The 25165-nt window shown below is 46.5% G+C and overlaps 2 protein-coding genes across 2 annotated transcripts; one reads left to right on the top strand and one right to left on the bottom strand.

Annotated features, from left to right (window-relative positions):
* Nucleotides 1-2761: 2761 nt before the first annotated feature.
* LOC100382844 (Gamma carbonic anhydrase 2 mitochondrial) lies at nt 2762-6636 on the top strand. The gene is made up of 5 exons (NM_001175541.1): nt 2762-2988; nt 3771-3914; nt 5003-5128; nt 5232-5383; nt 6077-6636. The coding sequence occupies exons 1-5, from the start codon at nt 2874-2876 to the stop codon at nt 6359-6361; spliced, it is 822 nt and encodes a 273-aa protein (NP_001169012.1). The 5' UTR covers nt 2762-2873; the 3' UTR covers nt 6362-6636.
* Nucleotides 6637-17304: 10668 nt separating this feature from the next.
* Nucleotides 17305-19010, bottom strand: LOC103633497 (probable carboxylesterase 18). Its single transcript, XM_008655183.2, has one exon. It carries the CDS (start codon nt 18674-18676, stop codon nt 17534-17536), a length of 1143 nt encoding a protein of 380 aa, XP_008653405.1. The 5' UTR covers nt 18677-19010; the 3' UTR covers nt 17305-17533.
* Between the last annotated feature and the right edge of the window lie 6155 nt (nt 19011-25165).

Here is a 25165-nt window from a genome sequence, read left to right as displayed (position 1 = left end):
CACTACGCGAGGCATTAAGACCTCAAAGGAGTGAAACCACTCCTCCGAGGCCTCGGGGGCTACACCCGGCGGGTGCGCTCGCGCGCACCCACCGGAACAAAGTGCAACCGAGAAAGGCTGGTCCCCTTGCAAAAAAGTGCGACGAAAGCCTCCAAGCGAGTGCTAACACTCCCTTCGAGGCTCGGGGGCTACTGTCGGGGATCATAATTAGGGGTACCCTCAAGACTCCTAATTCTCACCTGGTAACCCCCATCAGCATAAAGCTGCTAAGGCCTAATGGGTGCGATTAAGTCAGGGATCAGTCCATTCGAGCGACTCGATCACGCCTCGCCCGAGCCTAGCCTCGGACAAGGGCAGCCGACCCCGGAGGATTTCCGTCTCGCCCGAGGCCCCCCTCCGACGGCGAACATATTTCTGGCTCGCTCGAGGCCCTGCCTTCGCTAAGAAGCAACCCTGACTAAATCGCCGCACCGACCGACCAAATCGCAGGAGCATTTAACGCAAAGGTGGCCTGACACCTTTATCCTGACGCGCGCCCCCCGGCAGAGCTGAAGTGACCGTCGTCACTTCGCCGCTCCACTGATCGGCCTAACAGAAGGACAGCGCCGCCTGCGCCACTCCGACTGCAGTGCCGCTTGATATAGTGAGACTGACAGGCAGTCAGGCCCTGCCAAAGGCACCATAGGAAGCTCCGCTTCGCCCGACCCAGGGCTCGGACTCGGGCTAAGTCCCGGAAGACGGCGAACTCCGCTCTGCCCGACCCAGGGCTCGGACTCGGGCTAAGTCCCGGAAGACGGCGAACTCCGCTCCGCTCGACCCAGGGCTCGGACTCGGGCTAAGTCCCGGAAGACGGCGAACTCCGCTCCGCCCGACCCAGGGCTCGGACTCGGGCTCAGCCCCAGAAGACGACGAACTCTGCTTCGCCCGACCCCAGGGCTCGGACTTCGCCCTGGCCTCTGCCGACGACCTCCGCCTCGCCCGACCCAGGGGCTCGGACTCGGCCTCGGCCACGGAAGACAGACTCGACCTCGGCTTCGGAGGAGCCTCCACATCGCCCAATCTAGGGCGCAGGCCAGCCACGTCAACAGGAGGCGCCATCATCACCCTACCCCGAGCTGACTCGGGCCGCAGGGAACAAGACCGGTGTCCCATCTGGCTAGCTCCGCCAGATAGGCAATGATGGCGCCCCGCATACTCTGTGACGACGACGGCTCTCAGCCCCCTTATGGAAGCAAGAGGACGTCAGCAGGGACCCAACCGCTCCGACAGCTGTCCCTCCGCCAGGCTCCATCGCTCCTCCGATGGCCACAACATCACACCAGCTGGGTGCCAAAATCTCTCCGGCTGCCACGACGGCATGTACTTAGGGCGCTAGCTCTCCTCCGCTAGACACGTAGCACTCTGCTACACCCCCCATTGTACACCTGGATCCTCTCCTTACGTCTATAAAAGGAAGGACCAGGGCCCTCTTAGAGAGGGTTGGCCACGCGAGGACGAGACAGGCGCTCGCTTGGAGCCGCTCGCTTCCCTCTCCCGCGTGGACGCTTGTAACCCCCTACTGCAAGCGCACCCGACCTGGGCGCGGGACGAACACGAAGGCTGCGGGATTCCCACCTCTCTCACGCCGGTCTCCGGCCGCCTCGCTCTCCCCCCTTCGCGCTCGCCCTCGCTCGACCCATCTGGGCTGGGGCACGCGGCGACACTCACTCGTCGGCCCAGGGACCCCCCGGTCTCGAAACGCCGACACTTGTGTTATTGCTCTTCCTTGTCTAAGCACTCTTGCTTTATTCTCATAGACTTATTAGTAGTATTGATTTATCAATTCCGCATTATTTGAAAGCAATACTCTTTACAAGCAAGGATTTAGTTTTTATACTCCGATAATTGTATATCTTGTTCTAACCACTAATCAAGGGATCTAGTTGGGGGATAAAATTTTAATTTTCAGGTTTCGCCTATCCACCCCCCTCTAGGCGACTTTCACTTAGGCCTAGTCCCGATAGGCCATGAGTGCGCCACAGACCAGAGGGTGCACGTGCCATAAATGTGCCGTAGTCTGAGAGGTTCGTAGGTCATGAGTGCTCTGTGGCCCGAGGGGTTCTTAGGTCTTAAGTGGAAGACGGTCCGACGCCTCCGTTGTAGCTCGTCGCCAGGCACAGTTAATGCGACCGGTCATTTATGACGGGTCGGTCTTAGGTCAGGCGCGAGATCCACTCGAGTGGTTTCTCTTCGGCACGCCTTGCCCCAGTTAGGTTCCGCCACACCTGACTGTAGGCTCGGTGCCGTGGGGTTCGTCCGGGGACGAGCACCTCCAGGATAGCCGTTACCTATTTTCTTCGGCTGACCAGTGGGCCCAGTTGCTAGAGGTTTTTTCTTAGTGCGCTTGCTGACCGATGGGCCCCAAAGACCGATGATCTCTTTCTCGACACTTGCTATCCAACACTATTTACTCTCTAGATTGGCAACTCGATAGCAATTTTCTAAACACACTTATCATTGATTTCTTTACACCTACATGTTTATTTTTTTCCCTTTTCTAGCACAGCGAAGTACCAGGTCCGACATGCTATTTTTTTCATTAACTATTGTCAGTAACTATTGGAGTTGCTTTTAATTAGATCCTGGCCGGAGAGCAAACAAAACAGCCCAACATTTCAAGGCCCAGGTCCATCGACCGCCTGGCCTCCTCTCCCTACCCCTACGGGTCCTGTGGCCACTGCCTCTTGCCGCAGGCAGCCCTCTTCTCTCTCTTCCGCCGTCTCGCCTCCTCACGCCATTAAACCCCACCCGCGCGCGCGGCGGCCGGCGGCGAGCCCTCACCCATCCGAGCAAGCCGTGGAGGAAGCGAGCGCGCGAAAGTATCAGGAGGAGGCATGGGTACCCTGGGGCGCGCGATCTTCACGGTGGGCAAGTGGATCCGGGGCACGGGGCAGGCCATGGACCGCCTCGGATCCACCATCCAGGGCGGCCTCCGCGTCGAGGAACAGGGTAAACATGCGCCTTCTCCCGCTCCATTCTTCTCCCCTGCTCCTCCGCCTCCTCGCCCCCACCTTGTGGCTGCTTCTTACTCGCAAAAGGGTGGAATCGGGTCCTCGTGTAATCATTTTTATGCGTCGTGGAGGTACATGTATGCCATCTATCAGTTCGTTGTGTTCGCCTTTTAGGACCTGCTAGTGCCAGATCAGGTTGAATCAGTGGCGTCCGCGCTCCTTGTTGTCCTCACACTTGGGGATGTGCCCAAAGTTTAATAAAGCCGAAATAGCATTCGTGCAAAGATGGATTAGATATGTATATTGATAATGTGGTTTGATTATTTGAATAATGCTTATATGAGCTGTCCTTTACACTAGCTACTATGCCCCCCCCCCCCCCCCCCCCCCCCCCCCCCCCCTTATACGTTGCCTTTGTTTCTAGTGTGGACGTGTGGTCACGCAATCATGAAATGTTCCCATTGTAGTTAGCAGTTTTTCCTGTGGAAGTCATTTGCAACAAGCATTGGTTAATATGTCCAACTGACATTCCTGTTTCAAGCGAACTTATATGCTATTCTCTCTTCCCTAGCATCATAATAATGGTATTTCTTCTTGGCATCACTATGCTCCAACTGTTGGATTATCAGGGATCTGCATGATTTTGGCACCATGATGCATTTTATTTTAATTCATATTAGTTGATGTGTATGTATGATGCATTTTAATTCATGCATTTATGACTCCTGTGATTTGCAAAAATATTAGTTGCTGACTAGTTGGCTTGAATGCTGTTTTCAGTTTCAAGGCATCGTACAATCATGAATATTTTTGAGAAAGAGCCAAGGATCCATAGAGATGTGTTTGTTGCTCCCAGTGCAGCAGTCATTGGGGATGTTGAGATTGGTCATGGATCGTCAATCTGGTACGGATCCATATTGAGAGGTAAACCCTTGAACAGTATGCTTTTTACATGTTAGATGTTCTCTGAGCTGCAATGCTTGTAGTCATAATGGTTTTATTCGGTGTGTTTCATTTCGTGGTCTTGGTCATGAACGCAGAACGGTTCAGTAGAATACTATGTTGCACTCAGTATATCTGACGTACCAATGAAACTAAGCAGTGGGAAACATTTAGTGCATGTTTGGCATAGCTCTGCTCCACTGCACAGCAGCTTTGCTCCAAAACTCTGGGTGGAGCAGCTCTGCTCTGTAGTTTAGGTTGCTTTCTCATAACTAGTGGCAGCGGCAGGTAAATACCTTCAAACTCCAAAAAATTGTACGGCGGCTCTCAAACCTCCATGGAGTGTACAACTTTGAAGTTGGGGTGTTTGGCTGGCTCTAGTCAGCTCTTCCTTGGAGTTTTGCTCCGGAGCAATGCCAAACACCCCCTTAGTTTAGAGTACTTATTTGTCGGCTGTGGGACACTATCATACATACTGGTGAACTGCTGTTAGATTTCCAAATATATAAACATTTCTAAGGAATAAGGGTGCTCGGGAATAATCATTTGGTTCATTATAGTAGCCACCAATTTTTGTGTCAGTATCAAGTTTATGAGGCTTAGACCCTGTTGCATCACCACAATATGTTACTGAGAAGTTAATATTCCATCCAAGAGAGAAGATGTTAAAAGTATGCTTGTTTATCACTTTGGCTTGTACATCTAAAAATAACTGCCATATTCAAACCCAAACCATAGTGATTGACATTCAAATACTAAGAGTATACCATGCGAACCTACACAAATTTAAGGCAATCTCAAAATCTACAGCTTGTAAGCATTTATTATTGAAGCATCACATACTTTCATTTTTGGATGGGCATCAGCAAGACAGCAACTTTGTCAGAGAACAGGATTTGTTAATTGTTAAATACGTCTGAGACTGGGTTATTATGTGATTGACATTTTCTATAATTACTAGTCAATATGGTGAGAATACAACATGGTTTTTGTGCCTGTAGGATAATTTTCTATCTGAAATCAATTTCTGTGCATGTAAAATTTTGCTTGCTTTTTATTCTTGTCTTCAGGTGATGTCAACAGCATTCATATTGGATCTGGTACTAATATACAAGACAATTCCCTTGTACATGTTTCAAAAGCTAACATTAGCGGGAAGGTCCTCCCAACCATAATTGGAAGCAACGTGACAGTGGGTCAGTAAATAACCTTTTAGTATATTCCTGCTAAATGTGGAGCTTCATTTAGCCTGGATGATCGACCAAATTTATACAACTGATCGAACTGTATTTCTTACAGGTCACAGTGCTGTATTACATGCATGTACCATTGAGGATGAAGCTTTTGTTGGTATGGGTGCCACTCTGCTTGATGGAGTGGTGGTTGAAAAGCACAGCATGGTTGGTGCAGGATCTCTTGTTAAGCAGAATACAAGGATTCCTTCTGGAGAGGTTATTTACTTAATTATGTTCTCATCAGACTGTTTTCTACTAAATGTAAAAATTGCAAAATTTCATTATTTGGCAGTAGTTTTAGCTAATGTTCTTTATACTACTAAGATGGAACTCAAAGCATAATATTTGTAAGATTAGTTATGTGCATGTTCCTTCTACAAAAAGAACACTGCAACCCATTTTTGTGAGCTAGAACCTTAGAGTACATCTTTTTTTTTCAGCAAGGAACAATTGCAGTTACAAACAAAGAGTGTCTGGCACTATGCTCTACTGTTGTCTGTTGGTGCCCTACTGAAAGATGCTTAGACTGATCTGCCTTTTTAGGTTCTATGCCAGTATTCGTGTGTGCTTTTTTGACCAGTTATTGCCGTGTTACCTGCATAGAACTTTCAAACAAACCTATTTGGAAGATTCTAGTTATCTGTGTGCTCAACAGCCCATGTTGCTGTGTTAAGTGGCTTAGTAACTTGGGGGCACATGTATTCTGCAGAGAACATTAGCATGCTTATTCTGCAAGTGCCATGTTATGATCAGAACTTGGATTCTGAGTTTAATAATTTAACTGGTGTATGGTTGCTGCGATTGTGGATAGAGAACATTAGTATGCACATATATTTTTTTCCTTAAAAAATAAAGAATCCTCAGTTATGTGGTTTTGTTGCTGAAGTTTCTGTTTCATGACACTGTCAGGTCTGGGTCGGTAATCCTGCCAAGTTCCTAAGGAAGCTTACAGAAGAGGAGATTGCGTTCATCGCTCAATCAGCAACCAACTATATCAACCTAGCCCAGGTCCATGCAGCCGAGAACGCCAAGAGCTTCGACGAGATTGAGCTCGAGAAGATGCTGAGGAAGAAGTACGCGCACAAAGACGAGGAGTACGACTCGATGCTTGGGGTGGTCCGCGAGATCCCGCCCCAGCTCATCCTTCCCGATAACATCCTCCCACACAATGCTCAGAAGGCGGTTGCCCGCTGAACCTTTTCTCAACCCATGCTTGGCGTTGTTGCCTGTTGTCTTGGAGCATTTTGACACGCGTTCGTTCTCTGTTTTTTTATGAAGCCCAATAAGATTGGGTCGAGCACTGTTTTAGGATCGACCGCACACAACACCACCTCTATTTTAAACTGCAATGGACAAGAAGCTCAGGGTCTCATTTACTCATCTTTGACTTCTCTCTGTGGAGCACTTGTAATCGAAGATCGTGCCCTGTTTTCTGTACTATTTCAAACTGCATGCAGACTCCTGGGTTCCGTTGCTTTTGCTTTGCTTCATAGATATTCCTTTGGTCCTTCATACAATGCTCGTTTTATGTTCAAGGCACTATTATAATTTAAGGATAGTTTTGGAACCTTATTTTTTTAAGAGATTTCTATCTCATTTTTCTAAGGGATTTGTATCTTCCCAAGAAAAATTAGTTTATTTTTTCTTAGCAAAATAGAAATCCCTTGGAAAAATAGTGTTCTCAAGCACCATTTTCTTAGAGGATTTCTAGGGCTAAAATAGTGTTTGGGAACACTATTTTTTCAAGAGATTTCTATTTTACTAAGAAAAACTAATTTACTTTGAAAAAATAATGTTCTCAAACTAGCTATAAAGTTCGAATTAAAATAAATAACACCCGTCTTCTGCAGGCTTTCATTACACCTTCCTTCGTTTATATCGTGGTTAGGGTTTGTTAGATAGGTTTTGAATGGTGGGTTTAAAAATCGTTAGGGTTTTGAAACTATACGTACCATGTTATTTATAAGTTTAAATCTTATATTGTATTTCTATAGTGGTATTAATATACAATCATATCGTAGATGAAAAATTTCAATGCATCTAGTAAGGATGCTCATGTTCCTCTTGATCTTCATAATATTTCAATCGAGACATCTAGACACAGTTGCTCGTTGCTTTTACACATGCAATAGTTTTAATGTATGTTGTTTAAACTTCTATTTTTATTAGATTTTTTGGTAATGTTTCGTTTCATTCTTGAAGGATTATGAGAAGTGCTATTTTTTTTCTAGTGGATCGACAGTCCTAATAAGTTTGACCCTCGTACTCCTTTTTGATAATTGGTTCAGAGGGATACACATGAGCGTTTTAAGCGGTGGGTTCCTTCTCCTTCGACCCCGCGCCAATGACGGAGGACCTAGCCACAAATACACGACTGGAATCTTTGCCCTTGTGCAATTGCAGAGGTTGTATCGTGATATATCTGGAGACTCAACATCACTTTGTATGTCTCAATAATAATTATGCGTGTTTATAACATATGTCCGCAATTTTACCAGTTTGGCCATAAATTTATTAATGTATCCTCATGCAGCCATATGGTGGGCGTAAGTGCTTTTTCAAAGAGTAGTTGTATGGACCTAATAAGTCTCATTGGACGGAGCCAAAGGAAAAAGGAGAAGATAGAGTGGAAGTCCGATCTTGTACTATTTATGGCGTCAAGCTAGGTGTCACATCGGTCGCCAGGGCAACATAACTCAACACACTGACCGGTACTTTAGAGTCATACGCCTTGGTGAGAGCACCTAGAGGGGGGGGGGGGTGAATAGGTGATCCTGTAAAACTTGAAACTTAAGCCACTAAAACTTGGTTAAGTGCTAGCACAATAATTGCCAAGTGGCTAGAGAGGAGTCTCAACAAAACACAATAACCACAAAGATATCAATCACAGAGATGGCACAGTGGTTATCCCGTGGTTCGGCCAATACCAACGCTTGCCTACTCCACGTTGTGGCGTCCCAACGGACGAGGGTTGCAATCAACCCCTCTCAAGCGGTCCAAAGACCCACTTGAATACCACAGTGTTTTGCTTTGCTTTTCTTAATCCCGTCCGCGAGGAATCTCCACAACTTGGAGTCTCTCGCCCTTACACTTGAAGTTCACAAAGACACACGGAGTAAGGGAGGGATTAGCAACTCACACAAGACACAAAGATCACAACAAGTACGCACACACAAGACCCAGACTTAAGCTCAAAAGACTAGCACACTAGAACAGAGCTCAAATCACTAGAATGTCGAACAAGTGCGCAAGAATTGAGTGTGAGTGATCAAGAGTGCTCAAGGAATGCTTGGTCTACTCCTTCATGCGCCTAGGGGTCCCTTTTATAGCCCCAAGTCAGCTAGGAGCCGTTGAGAGCAATCCGGGAAGGCAATTCTTGCCTTCTGTCGCCTGGCGCACCGGACAGTTCGGTGCACCACCGGACACTGTCCGGTGCGGATCTCCTTCCTTATTTGGCGAAGCCGACCGTTGGCGCCTGGGAGCCGTTGGCGCACCGGACACTGTCCGGTGCACACCGGACAGTCCGGTGCCCCCTCGCGACCGTTGGCTCAGCCATGTGTCTCGCGCGGATCGTGCGACCGACCGTTGGCCCGGCCGACCGTTGGCTCACCGGACAGTCCGGTGCACACCGGACAGTCCGGTGAATTATAGCCGTACACCGTTTATTTCTTCCCGAGAGCAGCAAGTTCGCCTGAGCCATCCTAGCGCACCGTACACTGTCCGGTGCACCCAGACTGCGCTGACCTTGGCTGAACTTAGCCATCTCTTCTCCAACTCAATTTTTCCTGTTTCCAGCACTTAGACATAATACATTAGTCCATAAACAATGTACTAAGTCTAGAAACATACCTTTTGACATGATTTGAATTGTTCCACCACTTTGCATAGATTAACACAAAAGCACTTGCGTTGGCACTCAATCACCAAAATACTTAGAAATGGCCCAAGGGCACATTTCCCTTTCAATCTCCCCATTTTTGGTGATTTATGCCAACACAACATAAAGCAACTAGAACAAGTGCAATATCAATGCAAATGAAAACTCAAAATTGTTTTGATTCATATTTGGCATATATGGATCACTCTTTGCCACCACTTGGTTTGTTTTTGCAAATCAAACTCAAATTACTATCTCTAAGTCAAACACACATGTTAAGACATAAAGAGAGTCATTCCAAGAGAAATTGATTCAAGATTTCAAAAACTCCCCTTTTCCCCACAATCAACACTTCTCCCCACAAGAAGCCAACTTTTGACAAAAAGAGCCAATAAGAGTATTTTGACAAAACAAAAGCTCTATTCTCTTATTTTCAAAATTCTCAAGTGGTTTCAAAATTCTCAAGTGGTAGCTGATCCATTTATTGCTTTGGCCTTTATTTTCTCCCCCTTTGGCATCAAGCACCAAAACGAGATCAATTGTGGCCCTTTAACCTCATTGCCTCACCAAAATCTTCAACTAAGAGTAAAAGGCAATAAGATCATAAAGATGAACTTGGAATAAGTTACCCTATCATCGGAGTGCAGTGGAAGTCTTGCATGGTCCAAGTCCACCTTTTCCCTTTCAATCCTCCTTCGAGACTAAATCGAGCACACTCAAGCATATGGTTAGTCTCAAAGGGTCAAGTTGTAACACATCTCCCCCTAAATATGTGCACACTTTGCAACAGACTTGTGAGGTCCGGGGAGTGCTTGTACAACTTGAGCACCATAAATAAACAACAAAATGCAAAAGGAACATGATCAAAGGCATAAACACATGTATGCTATCAATCCAAGTTCCGCGAATCTAAGACATTGAGCTCACTACGCAACTTGCAAAAGGTCTGCTCATCTAAAGGCTTGGTAAAGATATCGGCTAGCTGATTCTCGGAGCTAACATGAAACATTTCGATATCTCCCTTTTGCTGGTGGTCTCTCAAGAAGTGATGCCGGATGTCAACGTGCTTTGTGCGGCTGTGCTCAACAGGATTTTCCGCTATTCGGATAGCACTCTCATTATCACATAGGAGTGGGACTTTGCTCAGATTGTAGCCGAAGTCCCGGAGAGTTTGCCTCATCCAAAGTAGTTGCGCGCAACACTGTCCTGCGGCGACATACTCGGCCTCAGCGGTGGATAGGGCAACGGAAGTTTGTTTCTTAGAGTTCCACGACACCAGGGACCTTCCTAAGAATTGGCACGTCCCCGATGTACTCTTCCTATCGACCTTACATCCAGCATAGTCGGAATCTGAATATCCAATCAAGTCAAAGTTAGACCCCTTTGGATACCAGATCCCGAAGCAAGGCGTAGCGACTAAATATCTAAGAATTCGCTTCACGGCCACTAAGTGACACTCCCTTGGATCAGATTGAAATCTAGCACACATGCATACGCTAAGCATAATATCCGGTCTACTAGCACATAAGTAAAGTAAAGATCCTATCATTGACCGGTATGCTTTTTGATCAACGGACTTACCTCCTTTGTTGAGGTCGGTGTGTCCGTCGGTTCCCATCGGAGTCTTTGCGGGCTTGGCGTCCTTCGTCCCAAACCGCTTTAGCAAGTCTTGCATGTACTTCGTTTGAGAGATGAAGGTGCCATCCTTGAGTTGCTTCACTTGGAACCCAAGGAAGTAGTTCAACTCGCCCATCATCGACATCTCGAATTTCTGCGTCATCACTCTGCTAAACTCTTCACAAGACTTTTGATTAGTAGAACCAAATATTATGTCATCGACATAAATTTGGCACACAAAAAGATCACCATCGCAAGTCTTAGTAAAAAGAGTTGGATCGGCTTTCCCAACCTTGAAAGCATTAGCAATTAAAAAGTCTCTAAGGCATTCATACCATGCTCTTGGGGCTTGCTTAAGTCCATAGAGCGCCTTAGAGAGCTTACACACGTGGTCGGGGTACCGTTCATCCTCGAAGCCAGGGGGTTGCTCCACGTACACCTCCTCCTTGATCGGCCCGTTGAGAAAAGCGCTCTTCACATCCATTTGGTACAACCTGAAAGAATGGTGAGCGGCATATGCTAGCAAGATACGAATTGATTCTAGCCTAGCCACAGGAGCGAAAGTCTCCTCAAAGTCCAAACCTGCGACTTGGGCATAACCTTTTGCCACAAGTCGAGCCTTGTTCCTCGTCACCACCCCGTGCTCGTCCTGTTTGTTGCGGAACACCCACTTGGTTCCCACAACGTTTTGCTTGGGACGAGGCACCAGTGTCCAAACTTCATTGCGCTTGAAGTTGTTGAGCTCTTCCTGCATGGCCAACACCCAGTCCGAATCTAGCAAGGCCTCTTCTACCCTGAAAGGCTCAATAGAAGAGACAAAAGAGTAATGCTCACAAAAATTCACCAATCTAGAGCGAGTAGTTACTCCCTTGCTAATATCACCCAAAATTTGGTCGACAGGATGATTCCTTTGAATCGTCGCTCGAACTTGGGTTGGAGGTGCCTGAGGTGCTTCTTCCTCTTCAACTTGAACATCCTGTGCTCCCCCTTGATCATGCGCCTCCACTTGAGGTACATGTTTGTCATCTTGGGTTGGGGGATGCACCATTGTTGAGGAAGAAGGTTGATCTTGTTCCAAATGTTCCTGTGGTCGCACATCACCAGTCGCCATGGTGCGCATAGCGGCCGTTGGAACGTCTTCTTCATCTACCTCATCAAGATCAACAACTTGCTCTCTTGGAGAGCCATTAGTCTCATCAAATACAACGTCACTAGAGACTTCAACCAAACCCGATGATTTGTTGAAGACTCTATATGCCTTTGTATTTGAGTCATAACCTAATAAAAACCCTTCTACAGCTTTGGGAGTAAATTTAGAAGTCCTACCTTTCTTCACAAGAATATAACACTTGCTCCCAAATACACGAAAATAAGACACATTGGGTTTGTTACCAGTTAGCAGCTCATACGACGTCTTCTTGAGGAGGCGATGAAGGTAGACCCTGTTGATGGCATGGCAAGCCGTGTTCACGGCTTCCGACCAAAAACGCTCGGGGGTCTTGAACTCTCCAAGCATCGTCCTCGCCATATCAATGAGCGTCCTATTCTTCCTCTCTACCACACCATTTTGTTGTGGTGTGTAGGGAGCGGAGAACTCGTGCTTGATCCCTTCCTCCTCAAGGAACTCCTCCACTTTAAGGTTCTTGAACTCGGACCCGTTGTCGCTCCTTATCTTTTTCACCTTGAGCTCAAACTCATTTTGAGCTCTCAGGGTCCCCTGGGTTTCGGTTTTATCCTGCAAAAAGAATACCCAAGTGAAGCGGGAAAAATCATCAACTATAACAATACCATACTTACTTCCTCCTATACTTAGATAGGCGACGGATCCGAAGAGGTCCATATGAAGCATCTCCAAGGGTCTTGATGTGGTCATCACATTTTTGGTGTGATGAGAGCTTCCCACCTGTTTGCCTGTTTGACAAGCTGCACAAGGTCTATCTTTTTCGAATTGCACATTAGTTAAACCTATCACGTGTTCTCCCTTTAGAAGCTTGTGAAGGTTCTTCATCCCCACATGTGCTAAGCGGCGATGCCACAGCCAGCCCATGCTAGTCTTAGCAATTAAGCATGCATCTAGACCGGCCTCCTCTTTTGCAAAATCAACTAAGTAAAGTTTGCCGTCTAATACACCCTTAAAAGCTAGTGAACCATCACTTCTTCTAAGGACAGACACATCTACATTTGTGAATAGACAATTATATCCCATATTGCATAATTGACTAACAGATAACAAATTATATCCAAGAGACTCAACTAAAAATACATTAGATATAGAGTGCTCATTTGATATTGCAATTTTGCCTAAGCCTTTCACCTTGCCTTGATTCCCATCACCGAATATGATTGAATCTTGGGGATCCTTGTTCTTGACGTAGGAGGTAAACATCTTCTTCTCCCCCGTCATGTGGTTTGTGCATCCGCTGTCGATAATCCAGCTTGAACCCCCAGATGCATAAACCTGCAAGGCAAATTTAGGCTTGGGTTTTAGGTACCCAACTCTTGTTGGGTCCTACAAGGTTAGTGATAATGGTCTTGGGGACCCAAATGCATGTTTTGTCTCCCTTACATTTGGCCCCTAACTTCCTAGCAATTACCTTCTTATCCTTTCTACAAATAGCAAAGGAAGCATTGCAAGCATAATAAATTGTAGAAGGTTCATTCATTACTTTCCTAGGAACATTAACAACATTTCTCCTAGGCATATGATGAACAACATTTCTCCTAGCAACATTTCTATCATGCACAACATGGGAACTAGAAGCAGTCATAGCATTAGAATCAAAAGCATCATAACTTCTAAAGGCATTCCTAGAATGTCTCCTATCATGATACATGAAAGCATGGTTCTTTTGCACACTACTAGCCATAGGGGCCTTCCCTTTCTCCTTGGTGGAGATGGAAGCCTTATGGCTTGTTAAGTTCTTGGCTTCCCTCTTGAAACCAAGTCCATCCTTAATTGAGGGGTGTCTACCAATCGTGTAGGCATCTCTTGCAAATTTTAACTTATCAAATTCGTTTTTGCTAGTCTTAAGTTGGGCACTAAGACTAGCCACTTCATCATTCAATTTAGAAATTGACACTAGGTGTTCACTACAAGCATCAATGTCAAAATCTTTACACCTCTTGCAAATCATAACATGTTCTACACAAGAGTTAGATTTACTAGCTATCTCTAACTTAGCATTCAAATCATCATTCATGCTCCTTAAGCTAGAAATTGTCTCATGGTAAGAAGATAGTTCACAAGAAAGCATTTCATTTCTTTTAACTTCTAAAGCATAAGATTTTTGTGCCTCTACAAATTTGTCATGCTCTTCATATAAAAGGTCCTCTTGTTTTTCTAAGAGTCTATCCTTTTCATTCAAGGCATCAATCAATTCATTAATCTTATCTACTTTAGTTCTATCCAATCCTTTGAACAAACTAGAGTAATCTATTTCTTCATCACTAGATTCATCATCACTAGAAGAATCATAAGTAGTACTATCTCGAGTACATACCTTCTTCTCCTTTGCCATGAGGCATGTGTGACGCTCGTTGGGGAAGAGGGATGACTTGTTGAAGGCGGTGGCAGCGAGTCCTTCATTTTCGGAGTCGGATGACGAACAATCCGAGTCCCACTCCTTTCCAAGATGTGCCTCGCCCTTAGCTTTCTTGTATGCCTTCTTCTTCTCCCTCTTGCTCCCTTGTTCCTGGTCACTTTCATTATCGGGACAGTTAGCAATAAAATGACCAATCTTACCGCATTTGAAGCATGAACGCTTCCCCTTTGTCTTGGTCTTGCTTGGCTGTCCCTTGCGACCCTTTAGCGCCGTCTTGAAGCGCTTGATGATGAGGGCCATCTCTTCATCATTGAGCCCGGCCGCCTCAACTTGTGCCACCTTGCTAGGTAGCGTCTCCTTGCTCCTCGTTGCCTTGAGAGCAATGGGTTGAGGCTCATGGGTTGGACCGTTCAACGCGTCGTCCACGTACCTTGCCTACTTGATCATCATTCTCCCGCTTACGAACTTTCCAAGGACTTCTTCGGGTGACATCTTGGTGTACCTAGGATTTTCACGAATATTGTTCACCAAATGTGGATCAAGTACAGTAAAAGACCTTAGCATTAGGCGGACGGCGTCGTGATCCGTCCATCGCGTGCTTCCGTAGCTCCTTATTTTGTTGATAAGGGTCTTGAGCCGGTTGTATGTTTGGGTTGGCTCCTCGCCCCTTATCATTGCAAATCTTCCAAGCTCGCCCTCCACCAACTCCATTTTGGTGAGTAAGGTGACGTCGTTCCCCTCATGAGAGATCTTGATGGTGTCCCAGATCTGCTTGGCATTGTCCAAGCCGCTCACCTTATGGTACTCGTCCCTACACAAGGAGGCTAGCAACACAGTAGTAACTTGTGCATTTCTATGAATCTGTTTATTGATAAACATAGGACTATCCGTGCTATCAAATTTCATTCCACTTTCCACAATCTCCCATATGCTTGGATGGAGAGAGAACAGGTGACTATGCATTTTGTGGCTCCAAAATCCGTAGTCCTCTCCATCAAAGTGAGGAGGTTTGCCAAGTGGAATGGAGAGCAAATGAGCATTTGTACTTTGCGGAATACGAGAGTAGTCAAAAGAAAAGTTCGAATTAACCGGTTTCCTTCTCTCGTAGTCGTTGTCGTCGTTGTCCTTTTGGGAGGAAGTGGACTCATCACTGTCGTCGTAGTAGACGATCTCCTTGATGCGTCTTGTCTTCTTCTTCTTCCCATCTTTGCGTTTGTGGCCCGAGCCCGAGTCGGTAGGCTTGTCATCCTTGGGCTCGTTGACGAATGACTCCTTCTCCTTGTCATTGATCACAATCCCCTTGCCCTTAGGATCCATCTCTTCGGGCGGTTAGTCCCTTTCTTGAAGAGAACGACTCTGATACCAATTGAGAGCACCTAGAGGGGGGGGGTGAATAGGTGATCCTGTAAAACTTGAAACTTAAGCCACTAAAACTTGGTTAAGTGTTAGCACAATAATTGCCAAGTGGCTAGAGAGGAGTCTCAACAAAACACAATAACCACAAAGATATCAATCACAGAGATGGCACGGTGGTTATCCCGTGGTTCGGCCAAGACCAACGCTTGCCTACTCCACGTTGTGGCGTCCCAACGGACGAGGGTTGCAATCAACCCCTCTCAAGCGGTCCAAAGACCCACTTGAATACCACGGTGTTTTGCTTTGCTTTTTCTTAATCCCGTCCGCGAGAAATCTCCACAACTTGGTGTCTCTCGCCCTTACACTTGAAGTTCACAAAGACGCACGGAGTAAGGGAGGGATTAGCAACTCACACAAGACACAAAGATCACAGCAAGTACGCACACACAAGACCCAGACTTAAGCTCAAAAGACTAGCACACTAGAACAGAGCTCAAATCACTAGAATGTCGAACAAGTGCGCAAGAATTGAGTGTGAGTGATCAAGAGTGCTCAAGGAATGCTTGGTCTACTCCTTCATGCGCCTAGGGGTCCCTTTTATAGCCCCAAGGCAGCTAGGAGCCGTTGAGAGCAATCCGGGAAGGCAATTCTTGCCTTCTGTCGCCTGGCGCACCGGACAGTCCGGTGCACCACCGGACACTGTCCGGTGCGGATCTCCTTCCTTATTTGGCGAAGCCGACCGTTGGCGCCTGGGAGCCGTTGGCTGTCCGGTGCACACCGGACACTGTCCGGTGCCCCCTCCCGACCGTTGGCTCGGCCACGTGTCTCGCGCGGATCGCGCGGCCGACCGTTGGCTCACCGGACAGTCCGGTGCACACCGGACATTCCGATGAATTATAGTCGTACACCGTTTATTTTTTCCCGAGAGCAGCAAGTTCGCCTGAGCCAGCCTGGCGCACCGGACACTGTCCGGTGCACCACCGGACAGTCCGATGCACCCAGACTGCGCTGACCTTGGCTGAACTTAGCCATCTCTTTTCCAACTCAATTTTTCCTGTTTCCAGCACTTAGACATAATACATTAGTCCATAAACAATGTACTAATTCTAGAAACATACCTTTTGACATGATTTGCATTTTGTCCACCACTTTGCATAGATTAACATAAAAGCACTTGCGTTGGCACTCAATCATACTTAGAAATGGCCCAAAGGCACATTTCCCTTTCACTTGCCATCGAGCAAAGGATCAAAAACAAGAATACATCGTTCAGGGAGCCAAATGTAAAAAAATTATGAAAAATTGGTACTTTCTCTTCATCCAAAATCCGAAATATGAACAGAGTTATTCTTTCAGAAATCTGAAATAAAGAAGCAGTCTTCAGTAGTGTAAATTATTATTTTCCATCTAATATTCAGCTATTTTAAGTCATTTTATATTATTTAAGTTATTCAATATTATTTTAAGTTATTCAATATTATTTAAGTTATTTTTTACAACGGGTCGAATATCGTAGAGATAGATTGGACCTGTTTTATCATGTATCGGGCGTGGTGACTCCCCATCTAGGCACGTGTGGCTGACTCGATAAGTACGATCAAATCTAGGCGATAAACTATTGATTTATCACCTTACATAACAAATAACACGTCATATACTCTATGTTTAATTACATGCTTGCTTTAGAGGTTATATTCTTGCATGAAGATAACCATGAAAATATATTCGAAAGTATAACATCATAATTAGATAATAAATAGAATGAAAACTCTTATTTTACTTTCTCTCCATCCGAAATATGAAGAGAGAGTTATTAATGAGACTCAATAGCTCGTTTTAATTGAGAAGGAACAAATAAAGTGGGTCTTGCCACCAAGCGTGGATCCAATTTTGCACGAGTTCTTCACCAAAATGTCATGTAAACCTGATGACAGGGACCGTGTGCCTACCATATCTATATCTGTAGAGTGTAGACTAGACGGCACGCTTGGTGTTGGTGGACTTGTGCTCTTGGACGAACAGCTTCATCTCCTCCACGAACTTGCCGGAGTCGGTGAGCTCCGGGAACACGTGGAAGCCATGGACGGCGTCAGGGTACTCGACCACCCACACCGGCTTCCCCTTCCCGCGCAGCGCCTCCACATACCTGGCCTGCCAGTCCTTGAGCAGGTCGAAGCCGCCGACGACCACCATCGCGGGCGGGAACGCGTCGGCGAGCTTGACGCCCTCGCCGCACACGCGCGCGGCCTCGTGGTCCCGTGTGGCGCCCTCCGGTAGGAACTCCTTCCAGAAGTGGTCCGTCGCCGCCACCGACAGCGCGGACGCCCCGTCCAGCGCCACCTCGGCCGCCGTCCGCTCCTCCCCGCCGAAGAACGGCTGGATCAAGACGGCGCCGGCGACGCGGAGGTTCGTGGGCGACACCGCGGCCACCGCCCATCGCTGTGCCACGTGGTGCGTGATGTTGCCGCCCGCGCTGTCTCCGGCGAGGAAGCAGCTGGAGAGGTCGACCGGGACGTGCGCCGGCAGGGAGTCGGCGTTGGCGTCGAGGTAGCGGAGCGCCGCGACGCCGTCGTCGTACGCCGCGGGGAACCGGTGCCCGGGGGCCAGGCGGTAGTTGACGGACACGACAACGGCGCGGAGGCCGCGGCAGAGCCGCCGGCAGAAGGCGTCGTAGGGGCGGGACGCCGCGGAGAAGAGCACGAACCCGCCGCCGTGGAAGTAGACGACGACGGGAACGGGGGCCGCCGCGGCGTCCGCGTCCGCGCCGGACGAGGGGGAGAAGACGCGCGCCCACAGGCCGCGGGAGGCGTCGATGGTGACGTCCGCGGAGCGCACCCCCGAGGCACCCGGGCGAGACGTGGTGCCAGACTTGAGGTCGCCGAGGGAGAAGAGGAGGCGCCGGACGCTGCCGTCCCGGCGGTGCACCAGGGCGAGCGCGGCCAGCTGGACGCGCACCGTCCATGGCAGGGACGGCTTCCTGCGGGCGTGGTCGTCGGAGCCTCCCATTTCTGGAGTCCAGCACAGTAGTGGAGCTGGGATGTTAACTAAGCGAGGATGGATGGAGATTACGAGGTGTAAACTGTGTTCGATGCCGCCTATGGCCGGCCCTATGCACATGGTCAGTATAGTTAATTAGAGCAAAGCTGCATCAGTCTTTTGATTCACTCCAAACAACTGCAGTCAACAGGGACGGAGACAATGAGAGACAAGAGCTTGAAGCTTTTCCTGTTACGAGGATAAGCTCTCTTTGTCCAAAGGGTGTGTTTCCTTAACTTGCTTATGGGATAATGCATTAGATTTGGTTGATATTGCTCATCATGTGGATAATGCTTAGAATGTGATCATAAGGTTGGTATGATGTTAATATTGTAATACTATGTTGTTTTAATTGGTATGGACATGGTGTAGTATCACTTTATTTCGTATATATATGATGTACATTGCTTACCATGATGATAGCTATAATTGGTATTTATATGGTGTTCAATGCTATTCATAGTATTATGAGGTTATATGGTGCAAAACTTTGAAAATGCGTGGAATGCTTTATTTTGTGCAAAGCTTTGACTATGTGTGCATATTCATGTCATGAGTATCATGGTTTGATTAGTGACACTATGCACCCCACAGATGCTAATATATAGAACTGCTTCACACTTAGCCTAAGTATGTGCAATTTGGCATTTGAGGCCAAAGTTGAGGTTTACATGAAAGCACATATTTAGGAGGAGCATTTTATATCATAGGATTCAAAACTGTGCTTTAAATCCATTCTTTTATAAGATTTAATTGTGTTCCCATTAATCACAAAAAGAGGGAGATTGAAAGGTCCCCTGTGGGTTTTGGTGTTTGGATGACAATATAATTAAAGGACTAACCGAGGTGTTAAGTGTTGAGCAAATACTTAGTGTAAAGCTTACAAAGTTCAACACAAGGAGTCAAGTGTGATATTCCATATAAGCTGAGGTGAATATTGATTATGGATATCATAGGTGAAGCTAATTGAAGGATGGACATTGACTATGCGGCCGAGACTTAATGTGCATGGCTTAGATGTAGTTGATTGAACCGAGGACGAAGGCAAGAAGGACTTCGAGGTACTAAAGCAAGGGAGAAGGTCAAGAGGATTTAGGTACCTAAAGCTAAGGTGAAGAAGAGGTTCTTGCAAGAGATCAAGGTTGGTGAAGCTGTGAAGAGGCATGGTACATTGAAGACCATGATATAAGATTGTTGACTTAAAGCCATCGAGGTAATTCATATGGTTTTATGGTTTAAGTAATATGGCTCAAGATTCCAGCTCGAGTGGAGTCATGGTCACAAGAATGAGTAGAAGTATCATGTCAGACTCTAGAAGGGCCCAAAGAGCTAAGCGCACTTTGATTCAGAGTTTGGGTCATTCATGAGCATACGTCGATGACATCATGGTCAAGACCAAGCAGTCTGAAGGCCTTGTATCTGATCTCGGGTTGACATTCGATAGACTGAAAGCAAACAACATCAAATTAAATCCTAAAAAATATCTCTTCGGCGTTCCGAGGGGCATGCTGCTGAGGTTCCTGGTCTCCGAACGGGGGATCGAGGCAAGCCCTGAGAAGGTCGCCGCCATCTTGAACATGGGACTAATAGAAGACCTTAAAAGGGTGCAATGAGTCATGGTGTGCCTGGCCTCCCTCAGCCGCTTTATTTCGCGCCTCGGACAGCGCGGACTACCCACTCTACAAGCTCCTGCGGAAGGCCGACTGCTTTGAATGGACGGAAGAGGCATAGAAGGCCCTCAATAACATCAAGGACCTCTTAACCAGGCCGCCATTCTGTCCCACTAGAGGATGGAGAACCGCTCTTGCTCTACAGAGTGACGACCTCTCAGGTGGTTAGTTTGGTGCTCGTCGTCGAGAGACAAGGGGAAGGATGTGCACGCCCGCTCCAGCGCCCTGTCTACTTCATAAGCGAGGTCATAACAAGCGCAAAGACTCGTTGCCTGTAGGTACAAAAGCTCATGTATGTTGTCCTTATTACTAAGCAAAAGTTTAAGCATTACTTCCCAAACCACACCTTGTCATTGTAGTTACAACATTTTCCCTAGGGGAGGTGATCCATAACCGGGAGGTTGTTGGGAGAATCGCCAAATGAGCCCTCGAGTTGATGGGATACGATATCTCCTATGCCTTATGGACGACGGTCATGTCGCAAGTCCTCGCGGATTTCGTTGCGAAATGGACCAAAACCCAAATGGAGTCGACGCCGACGAATGGGAGATATTGGGTTATGTACTTCGTCGGCTCACTGATGAAAGAGGGGGCTGTCAGTGGCTTAGTTTTCATCTCTCCCTCAAGAGAACAGTTGCGGTACGCAGTTCGACTCCACTTCCAAGCCTCCAACATTGTGGCGGAATACGAGGCCCTCGTAAATGGCCTATGTATCACTGTAGATTTGGGCATCCGACGTCTTGATGCTCGAGGAGATTCCTAGCTTGTCGTGGGGAAAGTGATGAAGGATTCGGAATGTCATGACCCCAAGATGGCACTGTACTGCCGAGAGGTATGATGGCTCAAAGACAAATTTGATGGCCTTGAGCTAAACCATGTTCTCCAGCGAGATAATGAAGCGGCGGACACCCTCATGAAGATGACATCCAAACGGGCAACCGTCCCTCCAAGGGTTTTTGTTATCGACTCTTCGAGCCGACTGCTCGTTATGATCAAACCTGCTGTGAGGACATGCAACCTTCAAGCGTCAGCCCATCGACCCATGAACCCATCGTTGTCAGTGATGGCGAAGACGACCCGACAGATCTAGTAGACGATTGGAGGACACCGTACCATAACTACCTAACCAATGGCTTGCTCCCTAAGGACGAGATGGAGGCGCGAAGGAATCATCGACAAACCAAGTCCTTTGTTCTCATTGGCGAGGACATATACAAAAAGGGGCACATAAGAATAAAGCAACGATGCATCCCGATCGAGAAGGGGAAACAACTTCCGGAGGATATTCACAGTGGGATCTATGGACACCATGCCGCTCCACGAAACCTCATAGGAAATGCCTTCCAGCAAGGGTTTTAATGGCCAACCGCGGTGTCCAACACACACCAGGTGGTACATACCTGTGAAGGTTGCCAATACTACGCATAGCAAACCCACCTATCCGCGTAGGTGCTGCAGATAATACCAATCACCTGATCGTTCTCGGTTTGGGGGCTCGATCTGGTCGTACCCCTAAGAAATGCACCCCTATCGATAAATTCACTAAGTGGATTGAAGCTTGGCCTATCACGAAGATCACCTTTGATCAAGTTGTCAAGTTCGTCACCAACATCATCCATCGCATCGGGGTACCAAACTCGATAATCATGGATAATGGTACATAGTTCACTAGAAGCAGATGCCAAGAATTCTATGACGAATACCACATTAGTGTCGACTAGGCTGTCGTGGCTCATCCTTATGCGAAAAGACAGGCGAAACGAGTCAACGCATGATCCTATGGGGCCTCAAGCCTTGGGCTTTCACCCGCCTTAAGCTACTTGGCCGACAATGTTGAAAGTCGCCTAGAGGGGGGTGAATAGGCAAATCTGAAATTTATAAACTTTAAGCACAACTACAAGCCGGGGTTAGCGTTAGAAGTAAAGTCAAATCCAAAAGAGAGGGCGAAAACAAATCACAAGCAAATGAAGAGTGTGACACGGTGATTTGTTTTACCGAGGTTCTTTCTTGCAAACCTACTCCCCGTTGAGGTGGTCACAAAGATTGGGTCTCTTTCAACCCTTTCCCTCTCTCAAACGGTCACTTAGACCGAGTGAGCTTTTCTCCTCAATCAATTGGGACACTTAGTCCCCACAAGGACCACCACGCAATTGGTGTCTCTTGCTTTGATTACAAATGACTTGGGAACAAGAAATGGGGAAGAAGAAAAGCGATCCAAGCGCAAGAGCTCAAAAGAACACGGGCAAAACTCTCTCTTCTAGTCACTAATTGCTTTGAGTGGAATTGAGACTTGGAGAGATTTTGATTCAATCTATTTGTGTCTTGTATTGAATGCACTAGCTCTTGTATTGAATGTGTTGGCTGAAAAACTTGGATGCCTTGAAGTGTGGTGGTTGGGGGGTATTTATAGCCCCAACCACCAAAGTGACCGTTGGGAGGGGCTGCTGTTGAAGGGCGCACCGGACAGTCCGGTGCGCCAGCCACGTCACCCAACCGTTAGGGTTCGACCATTGGAGCTCTGACAAGTGGGGCCACCGAACAGTCCGGTGGTGCACCAGACAGTCACTGTTCACTGTCCGGTGCGCCTTCTGGCGCCCGCTCTGACTCTGCGCGCGCTATCCGCGCACTATAGCTTCACTGTTTACTTTTGCAGACGACCGTTGGCGCTGTAGCGGTTACTCCGCATGGCACACCGGACAGTCCGGTGAATTATAACGGAGTGGCTCCCCAAATTCCCGAAGCTGAGCAGTTCAGAGTGGATCTCCCTGGTGCACCGGACACTGTCCAGTGGCACACCAGACAGTCCGTTGCGCCAGACTAGGGCAGCCTTCGGTGGGTTTTGCTCCTTTCCATTTGAACCCTTTCTTAGACTTTTTATTGGTTTGTGTTGAACCTTTGGCACCTGTAGAACTTATAATCTAGAGCAAACTAGTTAGTCCAATTATTTGTGTTGGACAATTCAACCACCAAAATTATTTAGGAAAAGGTTTTAGCCTATTTTCCTTTCAATCTCCCCCTTTTTGGTGATTGATGCCAACACAAACCAAAGCAAATATATGAGTGCAGAATTGAACTAGTTTGCATAAGGTAAGTGCAAAGGTTACTTGGAATTAAACCAATTTACATTTTCATAAGATATGCATGGATTGCTTTCTTTCTTTTAATATTTTGGACCACACTTGCACCACTTGTTTTGTTTTTGCAAAAATTTTTGAAAATTCTTTTCAAAATCTCTTGCAAATAGTCAAAGGTAAATGAATAAGATTTCGAGAAGTATTTTCAAGATTTGAAATTTTCTCCCCCTGTTTCAAATGCTTTTCCTTTGACTAAACAAAACTCCCCCTTAATGAAATTCTCCTCTTAGTGTTCAAGAGGGTTTTAGATATTAATTTTGAAAGAGGTCATACCAATTTGAAATTATATAAAAAATAAGATACCAATTGAAAAACTTCTTTAATACCAATTGAAAGACTACATTTACACATTTTTGAAATTGGTGGTGGTGCGGTCCTTTTGCTTTGGGCTAATACTTTCTCCCCCTTTGGCATGAATCGCCAAAAACGAATACTTTGTGAGTGAAATATAAGCCCTTTTTCAAACTCTTTCCCCCTTTGGCAAATAATATAAGAGTGAAGGATTATACCAAAGTGAAGAGCGATGCAGAGTGACGGCGAAGGGTAAATAACATGATGAAGCGAAGTGGAAGCCTTGTCTTCGCCGAGGACTCCATTTCCCTTTCAATCTATGACTTAGCATGAAATACACTTGAAAACCACATTATTCATAGCAAATGAAAGAGAGAGGATCAAAGGTACATAAATGAGCTATGTGTGCAATATATCAATCAAAATTCCTAGAATCAAGAATGTTTAGCTCATGCCTAAGTTTGGTAAAAGTTTTCTCATCTAATGGCTTGGTAAAGATATCGGCTAATTGTTCTTTGGTGCTAACATATGCAATCTCGATATCTCCCCTTTGTTGGTGATCCATTAAAAAGTGATACCGAATGGCTATGTGCTTAGTGCGGCTGTGCTCAACGGGATTATCCGCCATGCGGATTGCACTCTCATTATCACATAGGAGAGGGACTTTGCTAAATTTGTAGCCATAGTCCCTAAGGGTTTGCCTCATCCAAAGCAATTGCGCGCAACAATGGCCTGCAGCAATGTACTCGGCTTCGGCGGTAGAAAGAGCTACTGAATTTTGTTTCTTTGAAGCCCAAGACACCAGGGATCTTCCCAAGAACTGACAAGTCCCTGATGTGCTCTTTCTATCAATTTTACACCCTGCCTAATCAGCATCTGAATATCCTATTAAATCAAACGTGGATCCCTTGGGGTACCAAAGACCAAACTTAGGTGTATGAACTAAATATCTCAAGATTCGTTTTACGTCCCTAAGGTGAACTTCCTTAGGATCGGCTTGGAATCTTGCACACATGCATACAGAAAGCATAATATCCAGTCGAGATGCACATAAATAGAGTAGAGATCCTATCATCGACCGATATACCTTTTTTTCTACGGATTTACCTCCCGTGTCAAGGTCGAGATGCCCATTGGTTCCCATGGGTGCCTTGATGGGCTTGGCATCCTTCATCACAGACTTTGTGAGTATGTCTTGAATGTACTTCGTTTGGCTGATGAAGGTGCCCTCTTGGAGTTGCTTAACTTGAAATCCTAAGAAATACTTCAACTCCCCCATCATAGACATCTCGAATTTTTGAATCATAATCCTACTAAACTCTTCACAAGTATATTGTTAGTAGACCCAAATATGATATCATCAACATAAATTTGGCATACAAACAAATCATTTGCAATTGTTTTAGTAAAGAGGGTAGGATCGGCTTTTCCGACTTTGAAGCCATTAGCGATAAGAAAATCTCTTAGGCATTCAT

Source organism: Zea mays, chromosome 7, assembly GCF_902167145.1.
Source record: "Zea mays cultivar B73 chromosome 7, Zm-B73-REFERENCE-NAM-5.0, whole genome shotgun sequence".
In the NCBI taxonomy this organism is placed as follows: domain Eukaryota; kingdom Viridiplantae; phylum Streptophyta; class Magnoliopsida; order Poales; family Poaceae; genus Zea; species Zea mays.
The sequence above is the reverse complement of the archived record's forward strand: the minus strand, read 5'-3'. Positions and strand labels throughout refer to the sequence as shown.

What these genes read in the sequence shown, in the direction of transcription:
- LOC103633497 (XM_008655183.2), bottom strand. Translation starts at nt 18,676, where the DNA reads ATGTGCATAGGGCCGGCCATAGGCGGCATCGAACACAGTTTACACCTC.
- LOC100382844 (NM_001175541.1), top strand. Translation starts at nt 2,874, where the DNA reads ATGGGTACCCTGGGGCGCGCGATCTTCACGGTGGGCAAGTGGATCCGG. An exon ending in CCTCCGCGTCGAGGAACAGG is followed by an intron (nt 2,989 to 3,770) that starts GTAAACATGCGC and finishes TGCTGTTTTCAG; the next exon opens with TTTCAAGGCATCGTACAATC. An exon ending in TGGAAGCAACGTGACAGTGG is followed by an intron (nt 5,129 to 5,231) that starts GTCAGTAAATAA and finishes TATTTCTTACAG; the next exon opens with GTCACAGTGCTGTATTACAT.